A 23,428-nucleotide genomic window follows, 5' to 3' on the forward strand; every position below is an offset into this window, starting at 1 on the left:
TTCACTTCTACGCCTCTGCACCGCGGTGAAGTGATAAGATTTAGTTGCATCTAGCGGTGTAGTTGATGATTGCAACCCCCTCGACTCGTCCTCTCCTTCCAAGCAGCATGACGGAGAAACTACGGTGGCTGAAAAACGTGCAAATAATAGGAAACGCTTTAGTTTCCTTCAGTGTTTACCTCCTGTAGAAACACGGCAGTCCTGCGGTGTCTCATTCTGAGGTAACGAAAACAATGATTCTTTATTTTCAGGTGGCTGTAGACTAATAAAGACGTAAATCTGACACACTGCACCTTTAATAGACGTAATAATTGAATGAGATTTTCAGAGGGCGGCAAGTTGATCTTTGAGGCTTTCACACAGATTTCATGTCCCAATGTGCCAAACTGAGCGCTGCACAAGTTATAGTCACTAATAAAAACATAAAACAGTTAAAGTACAGAGTGGTTTTGCTTTTTACAAGTCAATCTGAACACGGCGATCCGTCGTGTACTGACCTATGTGTCCGGGCAGTGGAGAGTGCGGCCGTGGCAGCGTGGGGGACGTACTGGTCAGGATGAGGCTTTTCCGGTTACTGGTTCTGCAACTAGAACACAAACACAGGAGAACAAAGAGCACATCAATATTTGTCTTCATTATATTTAACGCTCTATCGATACCACACGCAAACAACACTGAGCTGAGTGACCCCGCGGGTTAATGAATATACCGTGTCTTTGTTTGGCTTTGAGGCCTGTCACTGAGTAAATGTATAGCCCATAGTACAGTATCAGTGTGTATGCTTTTATCTTGAGTAAAGTGTGTTTTCTGTGTGTGTGTGTGTGTGTGTGGCAGCCCCATAATGCAAGACTTTATTGACATCCGCCCACCCGCAGGAGAGAGAGCGACAAAGCAACAAAGATTTTTAATTTCCTCCAGGTCCGGCCCCACGACGGTTGCTGCCAATGAAATATAATGACAGGAGTGAGGTGGGGGGAGAAAAGGAGCGGGGAGGACAGGTATAGACCTATAATGAAGAACTGGAATTATTGAACCATAAAGGCGTCGTTCACAAGCTGCCACAGCATGGATGTGTGTTTCACACACACACAGAGGTTTTTTTTTGTCTTACATAACAGCTCGTAAAAAGCGGGAAGTGGATTTGTTCAGGTGTTACCTTCACGTGTGGATCAGACCAGATTCTGCAGAGCATGACCCACATCTGACAATCAATACTTAAGTTTGCTGCTCGTTGCATCAGCCTGCATGCAGACGTCAGTGCAGGAGGTGCAGTGACAAATAAACGTATAGAAATAAATGCAGATTTATCTCGTCGTCTCCCCACATCCTCCCCTATCAGTTTCTCTTCCTCTGAGTGACGCCAGTCTGTTTGGAGCACTCTGAGTCGACATCAAACCCCCGGCAGTTCGCCTCCACGGGGAGAGCTTGTACTCAACCTTGCAGAACAGAGGAGGATCATATTGAAATATTTAAAGGAAATGCATTAGCTTTGGACGGAGGGGCTGGAAGTGGCTTAACGCCGTCCTTCGCTACAGCACTCAGAAGATGAGAACAGAGGAGAACAGAAGGGGAGGGCTCTGATTCCCTTCATGTCATCCTCTCTTCTTCACCCACAGTTACGATCCGCCTGCAGTCGTCTTTCCTTTCACTCGCTCCTCGACCTGTAGTCTCTCAAATCTCTCACAGTTTCGTTGCAATCAAAAGCTGAATCACTTGAGCAACGCGCCAGTCGAGCTTTTGATTCATGATTCATCACATCTACAGCGGCTCGACTCCACCAGCAAATGGCAGCGATTCACCAAAAGGTGGAGCGTGTAATGTTTCCAGCCACACGTTTACAGGGGGGAGACGGGATTTCATCTCACCTGCCTCGTTTCTCTGCACTCATGACTTCCTGTCAAAATAACTCTCCTCGCCATCTTTTGATAACTCCTCTGCGTCTCCTTCACGCCTTCCATCTTTCCTCTGAATCCTGCTTCATTTGTATTCTGTTTTCTCTCTCTTCAGAATTAACTCCGACTGATGAATAAGTCAAACGTAGCAAGTCAAGAAACTTTTACTTTTCTCCCCCTCGCTTCTTTCTTCTCTTTTCGAAGCTTACAGCGTCGACTAAACTATTAAAGACAGCAACAGAAAGAAAAACCCAGCAGGGCAAAGAGATCTAATCTTCCCATAAAGCCAGAAGTCTCTTGCAGCCGCGATGCTTTATAACATTGTTATCTTAAATGAATGCTGCAAAAAGGCCATCTCGCCCAAAGCATTTGTACTGTACGCAGACAGCCACATATGTATCACCAGTAAAGGTCCTGCGAAAGCTTTGAGATGCACATGCGTTAGAAGCAGCGTGATCGCCTTTTCTCGTTTTATAGCTCTGTTTTGGTCTCCACCAGCTCCCGAGGGAAACACCTGTCTCATTAGCTGCTAAATGCTCCACCGGCTAGTTGCTAACTTTGTCTGTCTGCTGTTCAGTGCTGAGCAGGTGTGTGTGTAGAGCGAACGCATCGGAGCTTTCCAAGGAAAGCAGCTGCGTGCTACAACAGGAAACAAAAACGATGCGAGGGACCAAAACATGCAACTCCTCTGGAGGGACGAACTCTGTTCTCTCAGAAGATATTTCCTCATTTGAAGTTTTGATGATGTACTGAAGAGTCTTGACTGTCATGTCATAACATTTGAGTATCATCTGCATAGAGTGCATATAGTGTTTATCTGGCAAACAACGTGTCTTAACTGTTGACAGTACAAAGCGTGGACGCATGTCCATGCTTAATCCTGCATAACTTTAATTAGGGATGTAACGATGCATCGTGACACGATTAAAAATGAGTCGCGATTCTTCTTTTTGGTTGGTGATTCATTTGTTCAACGTCAGACGTCAAGTCACGTGACTCGGTACGGAGCACAGAGCGAGGGAAGACGTGGCGACGGTAGAAACAGCTTTTAAACAGAGGACGCACCGAGCAGTTTGAAATCACCTGTGTGGAGCATTTTGGATTCCCTATATACACAAATACAACCGTGAGAAACGGACAGACAAAACCAAAACAGCATGGAAATATAGAGAGACTGCAACATATAGAGGCAACACGAGCAACATGCAACAGCAACATGAGCAACATGCAGCAGCATATCAGCCGCCAAAGTAACGTTACGCCACCTCGAGAGTGAAACTGCACATTACACCAGTTCACAGCAGTTTACTGTGAGAGTGTTTCTAAAGAAAGGAGATATTTGTCGTGTGTTTTGTTGTTTAAGATGTAAGTTGCACTTTTTATAAGAGAACACAAACTGTTTGAGAGTTTCTGGAAAGAAAGCACCTAAAGATTGTTTCCCTACAAATAAAAAGATCATTTTATTTGGTCAGAATTTGTCTGTAGCTCATTTTGAGAAAAGAAAAAAAAACGTGAGAAAATCGTATCGTAAACAAAAAATCGTGAAACTTCTGGAGCCAGCCCCAAGTGGAAGTTTGAGGAACTGCAGTTTGTGGCTTCATTTCACAGAGATGGAGGCTGCCGCTCGGTCTACACATGTTGAGCGAAGTGAACATTTTAAGTGCTGTTGTAAATGTACAGAAAGATGCATCTATGGTACAATATGAACTATTCCCAGAAATGCTTTGATATATTTCCTCCTTTAACTCCTCAGAAAGGCAGGACGTCACATTTAAAGAGACGTTCCTATTAACCTGTCTTGTCCTGCCGTGTTCCCCGTCTCACCCTGAAACCCCGGCCTCATAATTAGCCGTCAGCTGGGTGGCAGTCGGTGAATGTTACAGGGCCGGAGCTATAGGCGGCTGTGAGGAATAACGAACACGCTGTAGGTTCAAAGCAAAGAAGATAAGAGAGGTGGGAATGTGTCTTTGTATGTGACTTTAAATCATTCTGTCACGGTTACGGTCATGCAGCCTGAGCTCATCCTGACTCAATCTGGATAAAGAAGCCGTGTGTGTGTGTGTTTTTAAAATAGAAAGAGTTAGTATGCTGCACGTTGCCATCTTTGAATCATAAATCTAAAGCTGTCTCAACACACTCAGTTTGCAGCCAAACAGTCCTGCACTATATCATCCTCCAGCTCCTCTGTTTTCAGGCAGATGGTGATATTTGGATTCATTCAGTCATCCACTATCTGCGCATAAATGAATTTTAAACAGAAAGCCGAGGCATCGCTGAAAATGACTTTCCTTTTTATAAGATATTCAAACCCATTCAGATCCAATTAGGTCAATCAAGGAACAAATTCTCCCTGTATGTAATGAAGTGACCGAGAAGGAGAAAGATGAAGAGGAGAGGAGGGATGAGAGGGATATACAACGTTACCATGGCAACAGATTTAGAGTCACAGTCGAACAGTGACATCTCCGGCTGTTTTTTTCAGCAGAGCGCACGGCGAGAGAGAGAGACAGACAACCGGCGTTAGACGAATAAAACAATGAAGGTGAGACTGATCCGAGGCCAGCCGATACAAAATGAGAAAAAATTATGATCTCACAGCCGCCGCGAAACACAATGTGAGTCAGTGTCTGAGCCAAACTGTGTTTTTTTTATTTATAATCCATCATAATCCATTGTGTAATCCATCACGGAGGCTCAATCTGTGTGTGACGGAGGAGTGTAGTGGCGAGGCGCGTGCTGCTGTCAGTCAGACTGAGTGTGATTCATGGAGGTCAGCGGTGCATGCCGCTATCGAGTGGGCCTCTGTCGACGGACACCAGAGCTGATGAGAAAAAACTGCGAGCGAGGAAAAAGAAACTTTATTACGTGAGCGAGAAACAAAGTGTGTGTGTGTGTGTGTGTGCGTGTGTGTGGTGTGTGTGTGTGTGTGTGTGGTGTGTGTGTGTGTGTGTGTGTGTGTGTTCATGCAGCAGGTTTCTGCATGCAGCTGGTCTCAAGAAACAAACTCCGTAATGACAAACAGTGACAGCAGAGAAGAGCGAGGGAGGAAGAGGTGACGGCGAGGAAGAAACAAACAAACAAACGACGACAGCTGAATTATGTTTCTTATCAACATAATGAGATAGATTCATATTCACAGTTCACAATAACAGAGTTTAACTCCGGGTCGGGAGAAGTACGTAACGCTTTACGGCACTAAGTCACACAGCAGCAACTATTTCACTGATTCTGGTGAAACTGGATCATATTTTATGGAGGAAATGTTTTCTGGTTTTCCCTCTGATGTCCTCCGGCTGCTCCGCCTCAACTCTCTGTGATTTACAGAGTTTATGATGGACAGTGAAGTAAAACTGCTGACAAGCTGTAGCTGCTGTTAGCTCATGTTAGCTCAGTCTGTTAGCTGCTGTTAGCTCAGTTTGTTAGCTGCTGTTAGCTCATGTTAGCTCAGTCTGTTAGCTGCTGTTAGCTCAGTTTGTTAGCTGCTGTTAGCTCATGTTAGCTCAGTCTGTTAGCTGCTGTTAGCTCAGTCTGTTAGCTGCTGTTAACTCAGTTGTTAGCTGCTGTTAGCTCATGTTAGCTCAGTTGTTAGCTGCTGTTAGCTCATGTTAGCTCGTCTGTTAGCTGCTGTTAGCATCTTGTTAGCTGCTGTTATCATGTTGCTCAGTTTTTAGCTGCTGTTAGCTCATGTTAGCTCAGTCTGTTAGCTGCTGTTAGCTCAGGTTAGCTCAGTTTGTTAGCTGCTTTTAGCTCAGTCTGTTAGCTGCTGTTAGCTGCTGTTAGCTCATGTTAGCTCAGTCTGTTAGCTGCTGTTAGTGCTGTAGCTCATTTGTTAGCTGCTGTTAGCTCAGTTTGTTAGCTGCTGTTAGCTCAGTTTGTTAGCTGATGTTAGCTCAGTTTGTTAGCTCATGTTAGCTAAGTTTGTTAGCTTAGTTTGTTTAGCCACTGTTAGCTCAGTTTGTTAGCGCAGTTTGTTAGCTGCTGTTAGCTCAGTTTAGTCTGTTAGCTCAGTTGTTTAGCTCAGTTGTTAGACTGCTGTTAGCTCAGTTGTTAGCCTTGTTTAGCTCAGTTTGTTAGCTGCTGTTAGATCATGTTAGCTCAGTTTGTTAGCTGCTGTTAGCTCATGTTAGCTCAGTCTGTTAGCCCGGACTGTGAGCTCAGAGCACTGGGGGAGTGTTTGTACAATAGGCGTTTTGGACCACAGAGAAGAAGAAGAGGAGGTTCACAGGCCAGAGACTTGGGGGAATGTCGATCGGAAGTGGAGCCAGTGTCGTGATAGAACAGGAGCTGGGGATTTAAAGGCTCAGCAGCCTCTATGGACATAATGGCAGAGGAGAAGAGAGTGAAGAGGACGCTGACGGAGGAAGCTAAGAAGAGAAAAGGAGAGAGTGAGCGAGCAAGAAGCCGCCGGACAAGAGTAAATGTGGGACTGACTTTTAGTGGTTGGTGAGAGCTTGGTGAAATAAAAGGCTGAAAGACAGACGCCGAGCTGGGCTGACTGCTGCTGGACTAGGCAGTGAGATCAGCTGCTGCTGGTGTAATCAGAACAAATACTCGAGTACAGCTGGACATAGTTACCACAGTGGGATTACACTACAGAGTGTAGCATTTAGCAGCTAAAGAGCTCGATCTTTTCCCGCAGGAGATGGTGGAGACCAAAAACAGAGCAGACTTTCATCAGGTGGCGACAGATTGAACAATAATAAACATCGCTGGTTGAGTAAACCCTGTTATATAACACGTCACTGTGGCGACACGATGGCAAAACAAATCAGTGGCATACGGAAGTGCATGGTAACTCAGCGATGTTAAGAGACGAATATAAACAGTCAGAGGTGGAAAGAGCTGAAATCACAAACACACACACACACAGATGTGACAGCCAGCAGCCTCGTGCTCCGCCTCCTCCGCTCCCAATAACGAAACCAAGCGCTGTCATTGGCTACCGCGCTCCGGTCAGCCCGCTGTTGGAGGGTCAGAGGTTAAATCTGTGGTAATGACTCGTGCAGAAGCTTTGACGAGCAATTATCCCCCTGCAGGGCTTCGGCTGGCACCGGGCCATTAGTCTCACACACACACACACACACATACGCCTGTGAATTACACAAACACACAGTGTTGGGTCGCTACCACTGCCCCAAAACTGTCCCAAACTGTCTACACTCATTACAGCAATAAAATTAATACAAACAACATTAAAACTTCATGCTTCCATCGTGCTTGTGCACGCTCTCAGCTGCAGGTTATGAGTTAGGGTGTAACAAGTGCACAAAGTATCTGTCCAGTATTAAAAATAGGCTGCAGCTGGTTAATTAGTACAAGGTTATCGTGTACGAGTTAATGAGAACACGCTGACGAGGGGTCAGCGAGATATTACATGTGGAGATTAAAGTGAAGGAGTCTAAATGTAAAACACCTGCACACTCAACCACAGCGAGTCATCTCACTGCCCGTCTTTGTTTTCTTTTTTAAATAAATGCAGCTAACGTGGAAGGTTTGTTTAAAACCCGTCCGATCGTCTGACCGCTCATGTTTCTGCCCGTCTGACATCTTTTCAACAATGTCACCGTGTACCCAGATGTCAGCAATAAATCTGATCATAATACGAGAGAGAGAGAAAAAAAAACGAGAGACGACAAAAACAAGACCGACGTTGTGATTAACTGAAACTGATCACACCGAGCTCAATCACGAAAGAACAAAACATTTCCATGATAGATTAACGATGCAGACGGTGTTCAGAGGTGAACAGGAAACCGTCTGCACAAACAGGAAGAGCAGCGGTCTTTAACAAGACAGCACGCTCACAATGACTAACATCGAAACCTCAGTCGATGATCGATAAGTACAAAAAAACAAAACTTATTCAACACTTAAAAAACAAAACAAACGGCACTAAAGCTGCGTTAAATCGATGTTTCCTTACAGCTCAGGTCAGGGCCGACTCTTCGCTGAACTGTCCCCCAGAAAACAGCCTCAATCTGGGCAGCGAGAGCCGGCTGAGTCCCTCTGTTCATCCGCTGTGATTATGTGATGCTATTTCCAGCAACCCACAAACTGAACAAACTACAGCGATGGTGTCTTTGTCAACTTTTATGAGAAAAGATTTTTTAAATTGACGTGAAAGTTCGGCTCAGAATTTACTCAGAAAACTACAAATATTAACAAGTTTCTAAGAATAAGAAGTTTCGTTTCTCCACCGGATTCTCTGGTTACTGTCGAGGAGCTGTGTGCCGTCTCATTTAATCAAATCTCTGCACACACACTAACTGAGACAGTAACTGAAACCTTCACCTGTCCTTTGGACATTTTACCCTGACGGATGTTTGAAGCTCACTATCTTCTGCTCTGTCTGCTGTCTCTGTTCCTGAATAATAAAAACCCTTTTTAATAATGTCTCTTGATTCCACTCATCTGAACAATCTTCTATTTCTGAGCTCACATTTTTAGGCTGTGAAAGACCAACTGATTTAATACCTTGAAACATTCCAGCCTGTTTCACTGATAACTGCACATCTCGAGGTTTTAAAGGACTTATCACTGGCAGCTGATCATTGTCAGAAATCCTTTAAATCCACTTCTTTTGGGTGTATGTACAGCATTTCAAACTGTTGATGTATACCTGACAGACAGGTATTTATTCTTGACTCTGGGACACACCTCACACTGATCCTGGCTACCTGTTGCTTATAGAGTTGATTTAAAACATCTGAGAGGCGTCGCCGCAGATTATCAGCAGATCATTTCGTGCCCTACGTCCCTTCTCGCTCCATGAGATCCTCGGACGTTTCGTTCTTTCGTCCAGATGTTTAAACAAAGGTAACAGAGACTTTGCAGGTCGAGCTCTGAGACTTTAAATGACCTTCAATGATTTTACTTCACGTATAAGTCTCATTTATTAATCGTACTTATAAATAACAGTATTAGATTTCAGTTTGTTTTTCGACCTCTCGCGCGGAGGTCGTCCTCTCTTCTCGTCTCTCGCCCTGTCCACAAACAAATAATATTATTCTATATTCTGACCACACACCAGCGCGTGTGACCGTTAGGCGTTTAAACAGAACAGCTCCGCATTACGCAAAATCAATTAAAGGAATGAGTCGATCCGGAGCGACAGACGCAGACGGCCCGATAACACCGGCATCACGAGAGGACGTCTGAATGTCTGGTGGAGGATGTCCTGGACGCAAGCATCGACGTGTGTGTGTGTGTGTGTGTGTGTGCTGAACCATTAGTGATTATCCATTTGCATGCACATGTGAGCCTGTGGCAGGTGTGAAGGAGCACATGTGCATGCTGAATGTGTTTCACTGAGCAGATCATTAACTGTGTGTGTGTCGTCTCTCAGTCAGCTGTGTCATCTTCAGCTCTAAGTGCTGACTCACGGGGCACAGAGGACACCAGACCTCCCTGACGTTCCACCATCGATCCATCCCCAGCTCACCTCCTGTCATGTGACCTCTCTCTGTCTCAGGACATCTTAAAGGTGAGCGGATGTTTACATCTGTGGGGAAATGGAGCCGGAATGGAGCGCTGATCTTACTGCCAGTGTCCGAAACATCCGCCAGGATTTCGATGGATCCCAAAGCGGCCAGAGTTTATCAAGCGTGAGGCGTTCGGATGGAGATTGAGGGGATGATTGAGTGATGCTGACGGGCAACAGATGAAAGAGCAAACAGGTGATGTAGGACTTGAGAAAGGCTAAAAGACGAGGAGGAAACTCTCGACGTCTTGGTGTTTAGGGGTCGCTGCAGGGGTTTGTCACGTGGCTTTCTTGTTGCTATGCAATGACGTACAAAGAGACATAAATAGAGGCTTTTCCCCGTGAAAGAGACGGGAGAAGAAACACGCCCAAAAAAGTAACAGCTATAACTTCACAACACAAGAATGGAGTTAAAAATAAAAAAAGCAGAGAAAGGAGGTCAGACTGAACATGTCACACTTTTAGATAGCTGCAATTTTGGCAATTCACGCTGTGACAATTCTTCAGTTTACAACAGAACGTGGTGCGAGTTCAATCAATAAAAAAAAAGGTAGCATGTTGTGTTGTGACTCCTGAACACAGTGACCGACTGATTATGTGATGAGCTCGCAGGTCAGCTCATCGTATTATTGAATAAAGAGTCGGCCGGCAGACGAGGCAGCTTAACGCCTAAATTACCGATCCAGAGGATGATAAACATACCGGCCGTCTCACCTGGACAGACTGACTGATAAACAAGTGTGTCAATAAACAGCCCACCTCGTCATCTCACATCTGGTCTCCCCTGGACACTTGTTTGAAAGTCTGTACGCTGCTAAGTGCAAAGCCAGGAGGTGATTCGTCCTCAGCATAAGGACTGTAAGCAGGAGGTAACAACAGGGTGGCTACAAAACAAGCAGAAACCTCCATGGCTGTGAAATGAAGCCAAAAATAGTTCCTCAAACGTCATCCACCTGAGGCTGGCTCCAGAAGTGAGTCAGTCTCCATAAGTCCCCATGTTTCACAGCAGAAATAAACATGTTTACAGCCTGGTACAAAAAACAGTTTTGGTCTCTGTAGCTAATTTCCCCGTTCATGACAACTGTACTGAGGGTGAATTTATATACAACTCACCTGTTCACATTATATTAAGGCTTAAAGTTATGCAGGATTAAGAGCGGGGATGCTTTGACTGACAGGTGGGTGTCGTTACAGGTGGCAGATGAAATTAACAAGATTGTGTCATTGCTCAGATTTAGAGAAGCTGGTAGGAGGATTTTGAAACTTTGGACAGCCAGGCTTAGCATAAATCTGCCGGCTCTAGATTCCTTTCATTTGTATCTTATTTATATATTAGAGAATCCTTTTCGACCTTTCTGTGAGCTTCATCAGTTAGTGGTACCGACTCAGGTGTCATCACAAGCCCAAAGAGCAGCTTTTGAAACAAGTGGAGACACCTGAGAAGGTGAGTCTCTCTCAAATCTAGGAAGTGGACCTGATTTCTTTCTTCTATTATTTGTGTGAGTTGGTTTAATCGCCTGGTTTTTCTCTCTAACATTGCTCAGACACACAGGTTAACCAGGTTTGATGTAATGACATGATGATGATTTAAAAATGTTAAAGAACGACAGTTATTATTTTACGAATGTTCCACAGAGCCCGGCTCAGCTCCCAACAGAAAGACGTGACTTGCGTTCAGTCACATGATACGAACACGCCACGGCTCGGCACATAAATAGAACACAACAACCATCCAGACGTCTATTTCGGTCCCATCACTTCTCTCCAGTGGAAGGTGTTGTCAGATGTCCTCTAAAGGTGTGAAAGTGTATCCTCAGGCAGAGTGATGCAGCAGGAAGTTGTGGCAGAGCAGAGACCTATCTGGATCTCTCTGTATGTGTCACTACTGTCTGCTGGTTTCCTGTTTGCCTGCATCAGTCTCTCCACCTCGCCTTTTGTTGTTGTGTCTCTGCAGTAGTTACTGTACGCGCAGAGACCTAAGGAGTTCTCCGAATCGCCGCGATCACGACATTTCATCGTTCCCTTCGTGACCTTATTTGCAGCAAACGATCCGTAACCATCGCCTCGAAGAATAAAACACTTCCCTCATTCAGCTAGAGCTCATTTGCATGAGTGGAGAGTCTCGCCGCATGTCTAATAGACATTAAAAATGATTTAATCTGATTATGGATAATGCATATGGATTCACGAGCGAGGCCAGCTTCATCTGTTAGAGGAGAGCTGGAACAGAGATGGCAGGAGGGTTCTTAACTCAATGTAACGTCTGCTGTGACACTGATAGACGTTCAATTATGATACTTTAATACTGATTACACTGAAACAAGCTGCAAGAAACTGTTTCTTTCAGCCTGTTATTTCACCAAGCTCTCACCAACCACTAAAAGTCAGTCCCACATTTACTCTTGTCCGGCGGCTTCTTGCTCGCTCACTCTCTCCTTTTCTCTTCTTAGCTTCCTCCGTCAGCGTCCTCTTCACTCTCTTCTCCTCTGCCATCATGTCCATAGAGGCTGCTGAGCCCACTCGCCCAGCTCTGGTTCTGGCACGACACTGGCTCCGCTCTGAAAACCTCTTCTCGTTGGTCCAAAACGCCTGTGGTACAAACACTAACACTCCCCCGGTGCTCTTAGCCTGGCTAACAAACTGAGCTAACATGAGCTAACAGCAGCTACAGCTGTCAGCAGTTTACTTCACTGTCCATCATAAACTCTGTAAATCACAGAGAGTTGAGGCGGAGCAGCCGGAGGACATCAGAGGGAAAACCAGAAAACATTTCCTCCATAAAATATGATCCAGTTTCACCAGAATCAGTGAAATAGTTGCTGCTGTGTGACTTAGTGCCGTAAAGCGTTACGTACTTCTCCCGACCCGGAGCCCAAAGTTACATAGAGTGAGAACAGACGTACGAATGACAAGAATTAACTTTGATACTCGAGTATTCAAACTGTTTGCAGGAACAAAATGTGCACAGAGCTCCTCTTTAACTCTAATTACGCCCGTGAATAATAATTAAAATTCAATATTCAAATAGGCTGCATGAATCCTTCATGCTCACATTAGCAATGTAGGCCAACATGTTACATCATCCCTTCAGATTCATGGTCGGACAGCGTCTGTATAAATTAAATAAGCTGACTAATAATTACATAAACCTCAATGCACAGTTTGAATATCACCTCTAAGCAGATTTATATCTAACTGGAAAACGACCAAGTTATTTCAGGAGACTGAAATTTCATTCACATGCAGTTCATGTTGCCAGGTTGTCTTCCAAACACGCGGCGGTATACGAGAAGCTGTGTTATCGTGTCATTGCAATATCAAAGATAAACCACCAACAGTCTGTGTGTGTTTTGGTTAAGGCCAGGCTGAACAGCAGCCAGTAACAGATGGTGCTGTCATGGTACAAACAACACGAGTAGAGCATGAAGAGGAGGCTTTTTTCCTTTCCCTATACTAGCTCTCACTTCGTTTAAAAAGACCAGCTGAGCTGAAATATCAGCGAACCTGCAACATGTGGCGCGCTGCAAGGACGGAAGATGAGCGTGTTCCTGTTTTTAAGCTCATGTATGAAAAATATGCACGAGAGAGAAAAGCACCTGCAGAGTATGTGCTTCATGGCAGCTTATCTGTTGATGCCAACGTGGATAATTGTGGTAACTGTCTACTTATGAGCCATCAGGTCCGTCATTATAATACACGGCACACTGCACTGAAGCTTAAAATAGCCGGAATTACCTGTCACGAAGATGACAGCGACCTCGGCAGATGGCAGACGTGTACGAGCTGAAACTTACAGCGGCAAGGTGAGACTTGTTTTTGTGTACCCGCGATACATTCAAGTGTAATTAGAATCTGTTGTGCCACGAGTCGACGGAAGAGAGGCCGAATAAATCAAGCCGTGGTTTTACGATCGCCCCGCTGAATAATAAGTTCTCTGAGTCTAACAGTGTGCACGAGTGGGATAATACTGTATATACTCATGTCTGTCTCAGTCTTTATTAATCCTCCCGTGTCTCAAAAGCCAAAACAACAAAACAAACAAGTGAGAGGAAAGGAAGGAAGGAAGGAAGGAAGGAAGTAGAAGAACAGACGGAGAGGGTGTGTATTGTCACGGACTCGGTTAACCTCGGTGGGCTGCTCTTAAATTTAGGCTGAGACACTCCCTCAGGCTTCTCCTTCTCCTTGCATCTCTGCTGTTTCTGTCTGCTCTCACTCGTTCTCACTGTCCTCCTTTAGCTCAATCTGTTTGGGAGTGGGCACAAAGCTTTATCTCTCCCTTAATTGCCACAGCTAGCCAAGAGAACACAACAAACACAGGCACACACACAATACGAAGCAGCAAAGAGAGATAATTAGAAAACAGAATGAAAGAAATATCAGGGATAAATTGGTGCTGGGAATTGTTTGAAAATCTTCCACGCTGCTGCTTTTATTTCTTTGGTCTTTGGTGTTGAAAACGTTTTCTCTCCTCACTCACTGATGCAGCCTCGCAGTAAATCCGACCTTCACGAAGGTTACAATGTTCAGCTTTTGTAGAAACAGTTTTATAGAGGTGTTAATTCGAGTGTGTGATCAATGTGGAGGATGTAGTTTGAACTGTATTGCATTACAAACACACACACACACACACACACAGGGGAGGATGTTTATAATGCAATACAGTTTTAGGTCTTATTCCAGTTCAACAGCCTCCAAAATGATCATATGACATCACATCAGTGCTGCAGGGACGATGGATTCACCCTCCACAAAACATTTTTGGGTTTTTTTCATTGGATTTTTTGGATTTATTGTAGAAAATAAACTCTGTGCTTTATGATATTTACATGTTTCTTGAAATGAAATTGAAATTCTGAGCGTTACGCTATAAACAGTCTACACCATGGTCACCACTGCTAAGCTTTAAGTATTTTAAAGGTCCAGTGTGTAACGTTTAAGGGGCTCTACTGAAGGTAAGAATTGTGTTTTTTTGTCACCTTTAAAGGTCCAGTGTGTGTAAATTTAGGGTTTAGTAACATCTCATGGTAGCTGCTGACTGTAACCCCCTCACCTCAATCTCTCCATCCTCGCCTGAAGGACAAACTACAGCAAAAGGTCAAATCTAGACTGCGTCTCGCCTGAAGGACAAACTACAGCAAAAGGTCAAATCTAGACTGCGTGGAAAAGGAGCCATGTTGTCTCTAAAAGTTTCATTCTGAATTATACATGTGTAATTTAAATATTACACACTGGATCTTTTTTGTTTTGGGTTAGGGGTTAGCTTCCCTGGTAGCTGAGGTCTTCAAGCATGTTTGTACACTTTGTTTCCTGATTCATTGCACAGCAGACCTTATAACTTCGTGTAACTTTGGGTTGTGTGGGAGCACCGACTGCTTGCGACATTAACTTTACTTTCACAGACAGTTTACATAGTTTAATCGTTATTAATTGTCGGGAGAATATCTAAGGCGCTGCCATTTCCTGTAGAGGCATCGTGATTCACGAGTGAGGTATTTACTGATGTAACGTCGCAGAATGAAATGTTAAACTCTCTTCAGCTCGTTCACGTTATTTCAGGTATTTAAACAGAAACACATCGACTCAGAGACAAAGGAGCCGGAAATACAAAAATGAGAACTCGTTTTTCTCGGTTTTAGGATTCACACCTGATCACTAGTTTAACCAGATATTCAAGTCTGACTGTCAGTAATGTGACAGCTGATGCTAAGGTTTGATAACTATATATATATACACACATATATATATCAGGCTAGTATAATATATAATACAGCCACAGGCAGTACTCATCCACACAACACTAACGATGTAATAACCTCCACACACACACACACACACACACACACACACACACACACACACACACACACGTCCTCTCTCATAATCAAACACACACACACTCTACATGGTGGCTAACTGTCATCATGAGGGAGCCTTTATTCTTGCTCATATACAGAATATCCTGCTGTTCAACGGTGAAGAGTCAGACTAATGCAGCCGTGATCAGATGGAGAGCAGCAAAAAGAAGCACCGCAGGAGAGGAGGGGAGGAGAGGAGAGGAAACAAGAGGAGAGGAGAGAAGAGGAGAGGAGAGGAGAGGAGGGGAGAGGAGAGGAAACAAGAGGAGAGGAAACAAGAGGAGAGGAGACAAGAGGAGAGGAGAGGAGAGGAGAGGAAATGAGAGGAGAGGAAACAAGAGGAGAGGAGAGGAGACAAGAGGAGAGGAAGCGAGAGGAGAGGAGAGGAAACAAGAGGAGAGGAGAGGAGCGGAAACAAGAGGAGAGGAAGCGAGAGGAGAGGAAATAAGAGGAGATGAAACAAGAGGAGAGGAGAGGAGACAAGAGGAGAGGAAGCGAGAGGAGAGGAAACAAGAGGAGAGGAGAGGAGACAAGAGGAGAGGAAGCGAGAGGAGAGGAGACAAGAGGAGAGGAGAGGAGAGGAGAGGAAACAAGAGGAGAGGAGAGGAGAGGAAATAAGAGGAGAGGAGGGGAAATGAGAGGAGAGGAAGCGAGAGGAGAGGAGAGGAGAGGAGAGGAGAGGAAACAAGAGGAGAGGAGAGGAGAGGAAACAAGAGGAGAGGAGAGGAAAGGAAACAAGAGGAGAGGAGAGGAAATGAGAGGAGAGGAAACAAGAGGAGAGGAGAGGAAAGGAAACAAGAGGAGAGGAGAGGAAATGAGAGGAGAGGAAACAAGAGGAGAGGAAACAAGAGGAAACTAGATGAGGGTCAATGAGGATAAGAGGGGAAATGAGTCGAATCACAGGGAAGAATTAAGACAAAATATAAGCGAGGAGGGAAAAGATGGAGGACAGGTGGGTGATGATGGAGGACAGGAAAGAGGAAAAAAAGGAGGTGAAGAGGAAAAGGAGACGAAGAGCGAGGACAGACGGCAGCACTGCCCACTGTTGGCCGCCTGCTACACAAGCACTCCCCGGACACTGACAATAATGCCTTCACTTCATAATGCTATCTGTGGCACACAGGCTACCGGCCAACACACACACACATACACACACACACACACACACACACACACACCTCCCAGTGTGTGTGTGACACATCACCAGCGTTCATGTAAAGCAGGTTAAATCCTCGTGCACATGTGCATCACTACAACAAAGCTCAGCGAGGATATAAATAAATACAAATCCATCACACACACACACACACACACACACACACACACACACACACACGAGCACGATCAAACCTCAGTTACTTTAAAGCCCTGCAGGCACTTATCAGACGTACATACCGCATGCATAAATTCACATTACATATACACACACGCATGTAAAAGACATCAAACACACACACACACACACACACACGCATGTAAAAGACATCAAACACACACACACACACACACCATATTGCTGGAGCTAAATGGAGACAGGGAGACAACTGTGAGACAGCGTGATAGCTGGCAGGGACAACGGAAACATCATGGAAAAACACAACAACAACCCTCCTCCCATGATTCAACACACACACACACACACACACTAACAACAGCAGGACACACACACACACACACACACACACACCGGTCACAAAGACTGCACGGAGACAGATTGTTTGCCGTTTACCTTTTTGTGCGTCGAAACATGTTAGCAGCGGAGGCTGTGTTGGCAGATGAACATGAGAGCAGCTGAGCCTCCACACACACACACACACACACAGAATAAACACACACACACACAGGCAGTCAAGAGGCAGCGATTACGCTCCACGCCGGCATGTCAGCCTCCTCTGGCCAGTTAAACACATGCACACACTGCACACACACACACACACTGGCTGTGTATACTCTGTGCATGCACGAGCGTGAGAGATTAAATGATTAGAGAAAGATTTGGAAAATGTCAGCCGTGTCACAGACGGAGGAAACAAGAGAGTTAGAGACGGAGGAGGAAGAGGAAGAAGAAGAGAGCGAGAGAGAGAGAGAGAGAGGAACAGCCTGCTGAGCATCCCTCTCAGAGAGAGGAGAGGAGGATCGCGGGGCTGCTGCTCTCAAGGGTATCGTGCCAAGCCAGGAAGTGTGGAGCGACGGAGCGAGAGAGGGGAAGGGGGGAGGGCAGAGAGAGAGAGAGAGAGAGGGGAAGGGGGAGGAGGGTCAATGCAGGTATATATAGTATGAATGAGAGAGAGCAGGAGAGAAGAGAAAGTGAAAAGCCAATCAGAGGCGGAGACGCGAGGGAGCAGCGAAGTGAGGACTAATGTGAACGACAAGACAGACGTAAGGAGGGAGGAGGGAGGGAGGAAGGGAGGGCACATGGGAGTGTACGTTACAGCTGGCTCACACCAAAAGAGTTGTATGGTTTGATCAGTATACATACATACACTTATATATTTATATATATATATCAGGCTTGTATAATGTATAACAGCCTCAGACATGAATCATCAGTCACTGCATTGATTAGTTGAGTAAAAGTGAAAAATAAAAACAGAGATCAGGGAAATATTTTCAGCTTTCAGCCTCTCAAATATAAGAATTTTCTATTTTCCCTGTTTAATCTTATTGTACATTATATTTAATATATTTAAAGGTGCAGTGTGTGTTTGTTTTCAGAATAAGGCAGACGTGGAATATAATATTCAGAACTATGTTTTCATGCACACCGTGTTTCTACAGTAGCTCAGGACAGACTAAATACTGACTCTAGTCGGGGCCTTTAAAGTGTTTACACTGAGAAGGCGAGGGTGATGTGAGGAGGTTGCAATGCAGCGATTAGACCACTGGACCTTTAAAACATTTAAAGACTTTGTGCTCTGACAAATCAAACAGCTCAGAAATGTCTCAACACAATCATTATCAGACCGCATGCACAAAGTCACATTACAGATACACACATGCATGTAAAAGACACACACACACACACACACACCATATTGTTGGAGCGATCACACCGACACTGATGTTATTTAAAAAACATTAAAAGATTAAAAATATGGTGATATTTTATCGTCAGCTCCATACAAGATTCCTCTGTGTATTAAAGGATAACGCTGACAATATTCTGTTATTTTGTCTTTATTGTCAATAAAACTCATGAAAAGACCAAAACCAACAATGCATTCGTCTCCCAGAGCTGTCTGACGTCCCCACGCTGCGCATCCACTGACACAAATCTTCAAACAATGTTTTCAGTTCGAAAACAATAATAATACTTTCCTCAAACAGCTGAGCGCTGAAGTTTCACTCAAACAGGAGTTGACAGCAGCGGGTTGGTGTTCAACTCAAAATAATCCATATTCATCATTATAATAATGATAACAAACCTTTAAAAACACAGTCACAGGGTGCTTTACAATAAAGCAGAACACATTCAGAACACGCCACAATCACAAACAACAGGAATGAAAACAAACAAAGAGAATTAAATCAAACATAAATACTTTTTTTTTAACGGGGATTTAAAAGACGAGACACCTCATTCATTCCCGTAAAGTCACCACGAGGAACAACGACACGTCCGAGGATCTCAGCGAGCGGGAAGAAGGAGAATGTGTGTTCTGTGATTGAGGCACAGAGTCTTAAGATATATTTAGTTAGTATACATACATCTATTCTTGATTTTTGTGTGATTTGTTGACAATAAGAAAACATAAATGAGCAGATTTATCCTTTAAAAACACATCAATAATCCACACCGCTGCACCGGGTGACGTGTTCCTTCATCACAGCGAACACGAGCGCGCTTTGAGTCGACGCAGACGCCGTTCTGTTATCGTAAAAACTCAGCAGAGCAGCACATGTATGAATCCGCAGCACGCACAAATACACTCATTTCTCCTGTTTACATCATATTTACTAGAAGCTGCTTGACTGGACTATGAATGAAACTATATATTTACTAATGTCTTGGAGCTACAGACCATGTAGAGAGTATTGACAGATGGACTAACACACTATTGGTTTTTGGGCGGTTTGTTGTTGACAGTAAGAAAATATAGAATTACACGAGCCTCGTCCTTTAAAATACACACAGACACACACTCCTTATTTTCTAAGTACGGCGACAATACGTCATCTTTTTGCCCTAGATATCACAGGAAACCTTCAGCGATGGTCGGCCAAGAGAAGAGAGAGACGTCATTTCTGTGTGTGTGTGTGTGTGTGTGTGTGTGTGTGTGTGTGTGTGCGTGTCTGCTTCCCTTTGAAACAAATCCACCAAATGTTAAAGCTGACGTCGGGTGACAGTTGCACAGTAGTGCTGAGGGGAGTAATTCAATAATGGATGCCGACTCTAATGTGGGAGTCTGGATGGATAAAATATACATGGGAGAGAGGAGACAGGGGAGGAGGAGGAGGAGGAGGAGGAGGTGGAGGAGGAGGAGGAGGAGGACGGGTGGTGATATCACTGAAACACAGCGGGGGGTCACAGACAGGGATGGGCAGCATGATATCATAGAGAGGACACGAGGTCTGTTTTTGTGTGTAATGTGAGTTTTTCCAGTGTTTGTGAGCCTCGTCGTCCTTCAGGTCACTTTATTCTCACTCTGCTACAAACGCTCCGTCATCACACCCGTAGTACAAAACTCCAGCTCCACCCACAGGAGGACGGGTGTAGGAAAATCCAACAGAGGAGGCAGGGAGCAGCTGAGAGCTCCGGCTTCCTTTGTGTCACGCAGTGACATCTGCCACCCCGCCACACGGGTCAGAGGTCAGGGACAAAACACACCCAATGACAGCAGTCAGGGACACACATGCATGTGTGCATGCTAAATCACACACACACACACTAAAGTAGGGTAAGGTAGTAAATTGTAATTACACACATACACGTTAAACACCCTCTAAGCCAGCATCAGGCTGTTACAGCCAGACAGAAGCTCTGCAGAATATTAAACAGACAGCTACACACACACACACACAAATACAATAATACACAGTTAAACAAACAGAGCGTATTAAAGCCATGCTTCACGTTTACAACACCCTGCACTCTCTGTGCACCCGCTGACGTGATAAACACTCACATGACGCGTCACGTTCCGCTCAGAAGTCGAGCTCTGGACTGCAGCGATTTCAGAAAAACTTCAAGGATTTCAACACTCGAAGTGATGATGGCAAAGTGTAAGCATTTTGTGGGAAATTACACCCCCGCTTCGTGTTCAAAGGCAGACAGCGTTTTGAGCTGACATAAGACACTTTTATAAATTCCGGCTGATTTCTGAAGAGCTTTTAGCAGCGACGGCTTTCCACATCCAACTTTTAAGAGCGAAGAGAGAGACAAATTCACATTTTATCCCCAGGAAAAGAGAGGATATTGTCAGGCCGTTAACAGTAATTAAGCATCAAAAGACAAGCTGCCGGAGACGAACGTTAAACTAACAATAACACACTAATATCACGTCAACCTCCAGGTAAAAGAAAAGTTTTCATGGTGGATACAGAGAAAAAAGAGAGAGAGGGAGTTTAGTTTCAGCACCACGGACAGAGACGACAGATATCGGGTTTGGGTTCAGCGCGTTTTCTTCTGCTGTGATTGTTTTTTACGTGTCTGGACAACAAATTAAGATATTTGAATCAGTTCTGTCAAACCTCTCAGGATCATTTCATCTCACTCTTTCACTGAACGGCACAGAAAACGACTCCCGAGGTTTCTAATTCAGCAGCTAAATGTACTTCATGTCTCTGGAGGAGCCGACTGTTCATTTGATTTGACCATTTTCCATTCAAGAGGACCATGAGAGCTGAGATGAAGCATGAGAGGGGCTCCTACCACAACACATTTCTGGTCTACCGGCCACTAAACACTTAGTGAGGAACCACAAAGGATGGAGGCAACCAGAGCCACCACACTGAGCCTGTGGGTGACGTCTACGTCCATGTTTTATACCGCATATGATCAGGAGCACACAGCTGTCAGGTTCAGTAATTGGAGTTCAGTATTTGAGACTTGTAGCATTGGGGATTGAAAAATTACCCTGTGATTACTATGCAACCTGCTGTACCGCCTGAGCCGCAGCCGCTCCAGATTTCCACATTTCCATCTATGAAAACACTTTAAACGTCCCCCAAGACGGTCAGTCGGAGAGCCGAGGGCTCGTTTGTTTAAAGTATGTCAAAAACATGCTGAAGTAGCCGTTAGTGTGACCATGAATATGCTGAAAAATATCACAAAATATTACTTTGATACCGAAAAAAAACGTAAAAGAGTGATCGTTCTCGTTTCCGTGAGTATTTATGGACATCAGGCAGATTTCAGGGAATCTAGAAATATCTGCATCATGTTTGTTTGTTTCAGATTTGACTTAAAACTCCGGAAATGGAATAAAAATGTCCTGAATTGCCTCCACGGGCCGTTTATCACAGCCACTGCTGCTGACGGTGTAAACAGGTCAGAACAACAGTCACTACCTTCCTATTGTTCTTAGAAACAGAGGCGTGTACCTTCACCTACCTTCTCCTTCACCTCATGCAGTGTGTCTTTGTCTCACGTCTGTCCCTCCTCCCAGTATCGAGGGTGATAAAACCTGATTTATTTGTTATTTGTGCACGTGCTTCATATGTTGGACCTACAGTACGCCTCTCGTGCTGCTGTGATGCTAAATTTGACCTCCTGGGGATCAGCTTTAGTTTTTAACTGTCTGAATCCAGCCAAGTTAACAAACCAAACCAAATCTTTATAGTTGGAGTTACTGACCAAAGAGAATTTTCTATTCTTTTCTAATAACGTTCAAGGAGATTCATTAACTACATGTCTGAGTGTTCTTGTAGTTCTCCTCTGTCGGCTGCTGCTTTTAAAAGGACAGATTCATATTTATAGCTTCAAGTCCGTCCCAAAGCAATACTCGCTCTGACTGGGCACAAAGAAATACTCTTTGTGAAGCAGTTTCAACAGAAGTGATGGGAGACAAACTCCACAGTCCACAGTCTGCGTAAAAGATGCAAGAAAAGATCACAGAGATGCAAAGAAGGGACGTCTGCAGCCAGTGAACCGATAATTACCCTTTAAACGTACATTACTGGCATGTGATTATTGTATTAGGATACACTTTAATGTGACCGTATCCTTTATTAAACCATAAAATCTCATCCACTGAACATTTGATGGCTTAACTCGTGTCTTACACGTCACGTACCGCTCTATTCTGTCCTCTACAACATTCCCAGAGCCACGCCGGGCGTTGAGGTCACAGCAGCACGGCTCTCCTGCTGCTGAACTTTCATTGCATAGCTCACTGGTGCAACAGATTGGGCCGACGGAGACGCTCCGAGAGTGAAAGGGCTTCCCGCGAAGGTGGAACATGCTGCAGTCTGCAGACAAGGCTCCCGCCGCGACTTCTCCGAACAGAGCTGGAGAGACTCCAAGAGTCCTGAAGTCGATCCATTATTCATATATGTTTACAATCTATAATTTTGTCATACCGAGTGTCAGCTTACCATGTTGGTGTATTCTGCACATAGGCGATCTATATGTCTGTCTGTCCTTGGACAGAGATCCCTTCTCTGTTGCTCTTCCTCAGGTTTCTTTTATTTTTCCTCATGCAAACGAGGCTGTTATGTGTTTTATGTCAGTTTATATCAATAACATTGACCTGACATGACAAAAAAAACAAAAAAACAGTCTGGTTTGAATAACGTAAACCATAAAAACAAGACACGTGAATGAATTCGGGTATTTTAAAGGGGACATATAAACCGACAGCTATACTGTCTCTGAACACGCTGTTCCAAATTTGAGCCCCTAGTGACATCACTAACGGGCTCGTGTTAATTGGCACTAACAGCTATTTAGTGTCTCGCATCAGCTTTATTTTCTCCGTGATTCTCGCTTACGTAACGGCAGTAGTTTGTTAGTTGAATGTCTGTCTGGGTTGCTCGGGGTCTGACTCGGATTCAAACATCTAAAGGTTGTAACGGTTACGTGTTTCTCCTGATGCTCAAGCTTGAGTGTTGTCATGGTAACCTGACGCCGGGCGGATTGAGCCAGCAGCTCGTTTCCATTTAAAGGGACAGACACCAAAACCTGAGCTGAGCGTTACAGACGGCGAACACGGTACCGTACGGTCCATATGTTTGTATCTCTGTAAAAACAACTCAACAAC

The 23,428-nt window shown here is 44.6% G+C and overlaps 1 protein-coding gene across 3 annotated transcripts in view; it reads right to left on the reverse strand.

Moving 5' to 3' along the window:
• The window catches only part of mast1a (microtubule associated serine/threonine kinase 1a), a 78,118-nt gene that overhangs the window by 42,152 nt on the left and 12,538 nt on the right, over positions 1-23,428 (reverse strand). For 2 of the 3 annotated variants that reach the window (XM_027283340.1, XM_027283341.1), the window contains exon 3: positions 498-586. In XM_027283340.1, coding sequence (XP_027139141.1) covers positions 498-586 — 89 coding nt within the window. Of the gene's footprint in view, positions 1-497; positions 587-16,956; positions 17,292-23,428 lie in introns of those variants that run through there. The other variant, XM_027283342.1, reaches the window with a different exon arrangement.

Source organism: Larimichthys crocea, chromosome X, assembly GCF_000972845.2.
Source record: "Larimichthys crocea isolate SSNF chromosome X, L_crocea_2.0, whole genome shotgun sequence".
Classification (NCBI taxonomy): Eukaryota; Metazoa; Chordata; class Actinopteri; family Sciaenidae; genus Larimichthys; species Larimichthys crocea.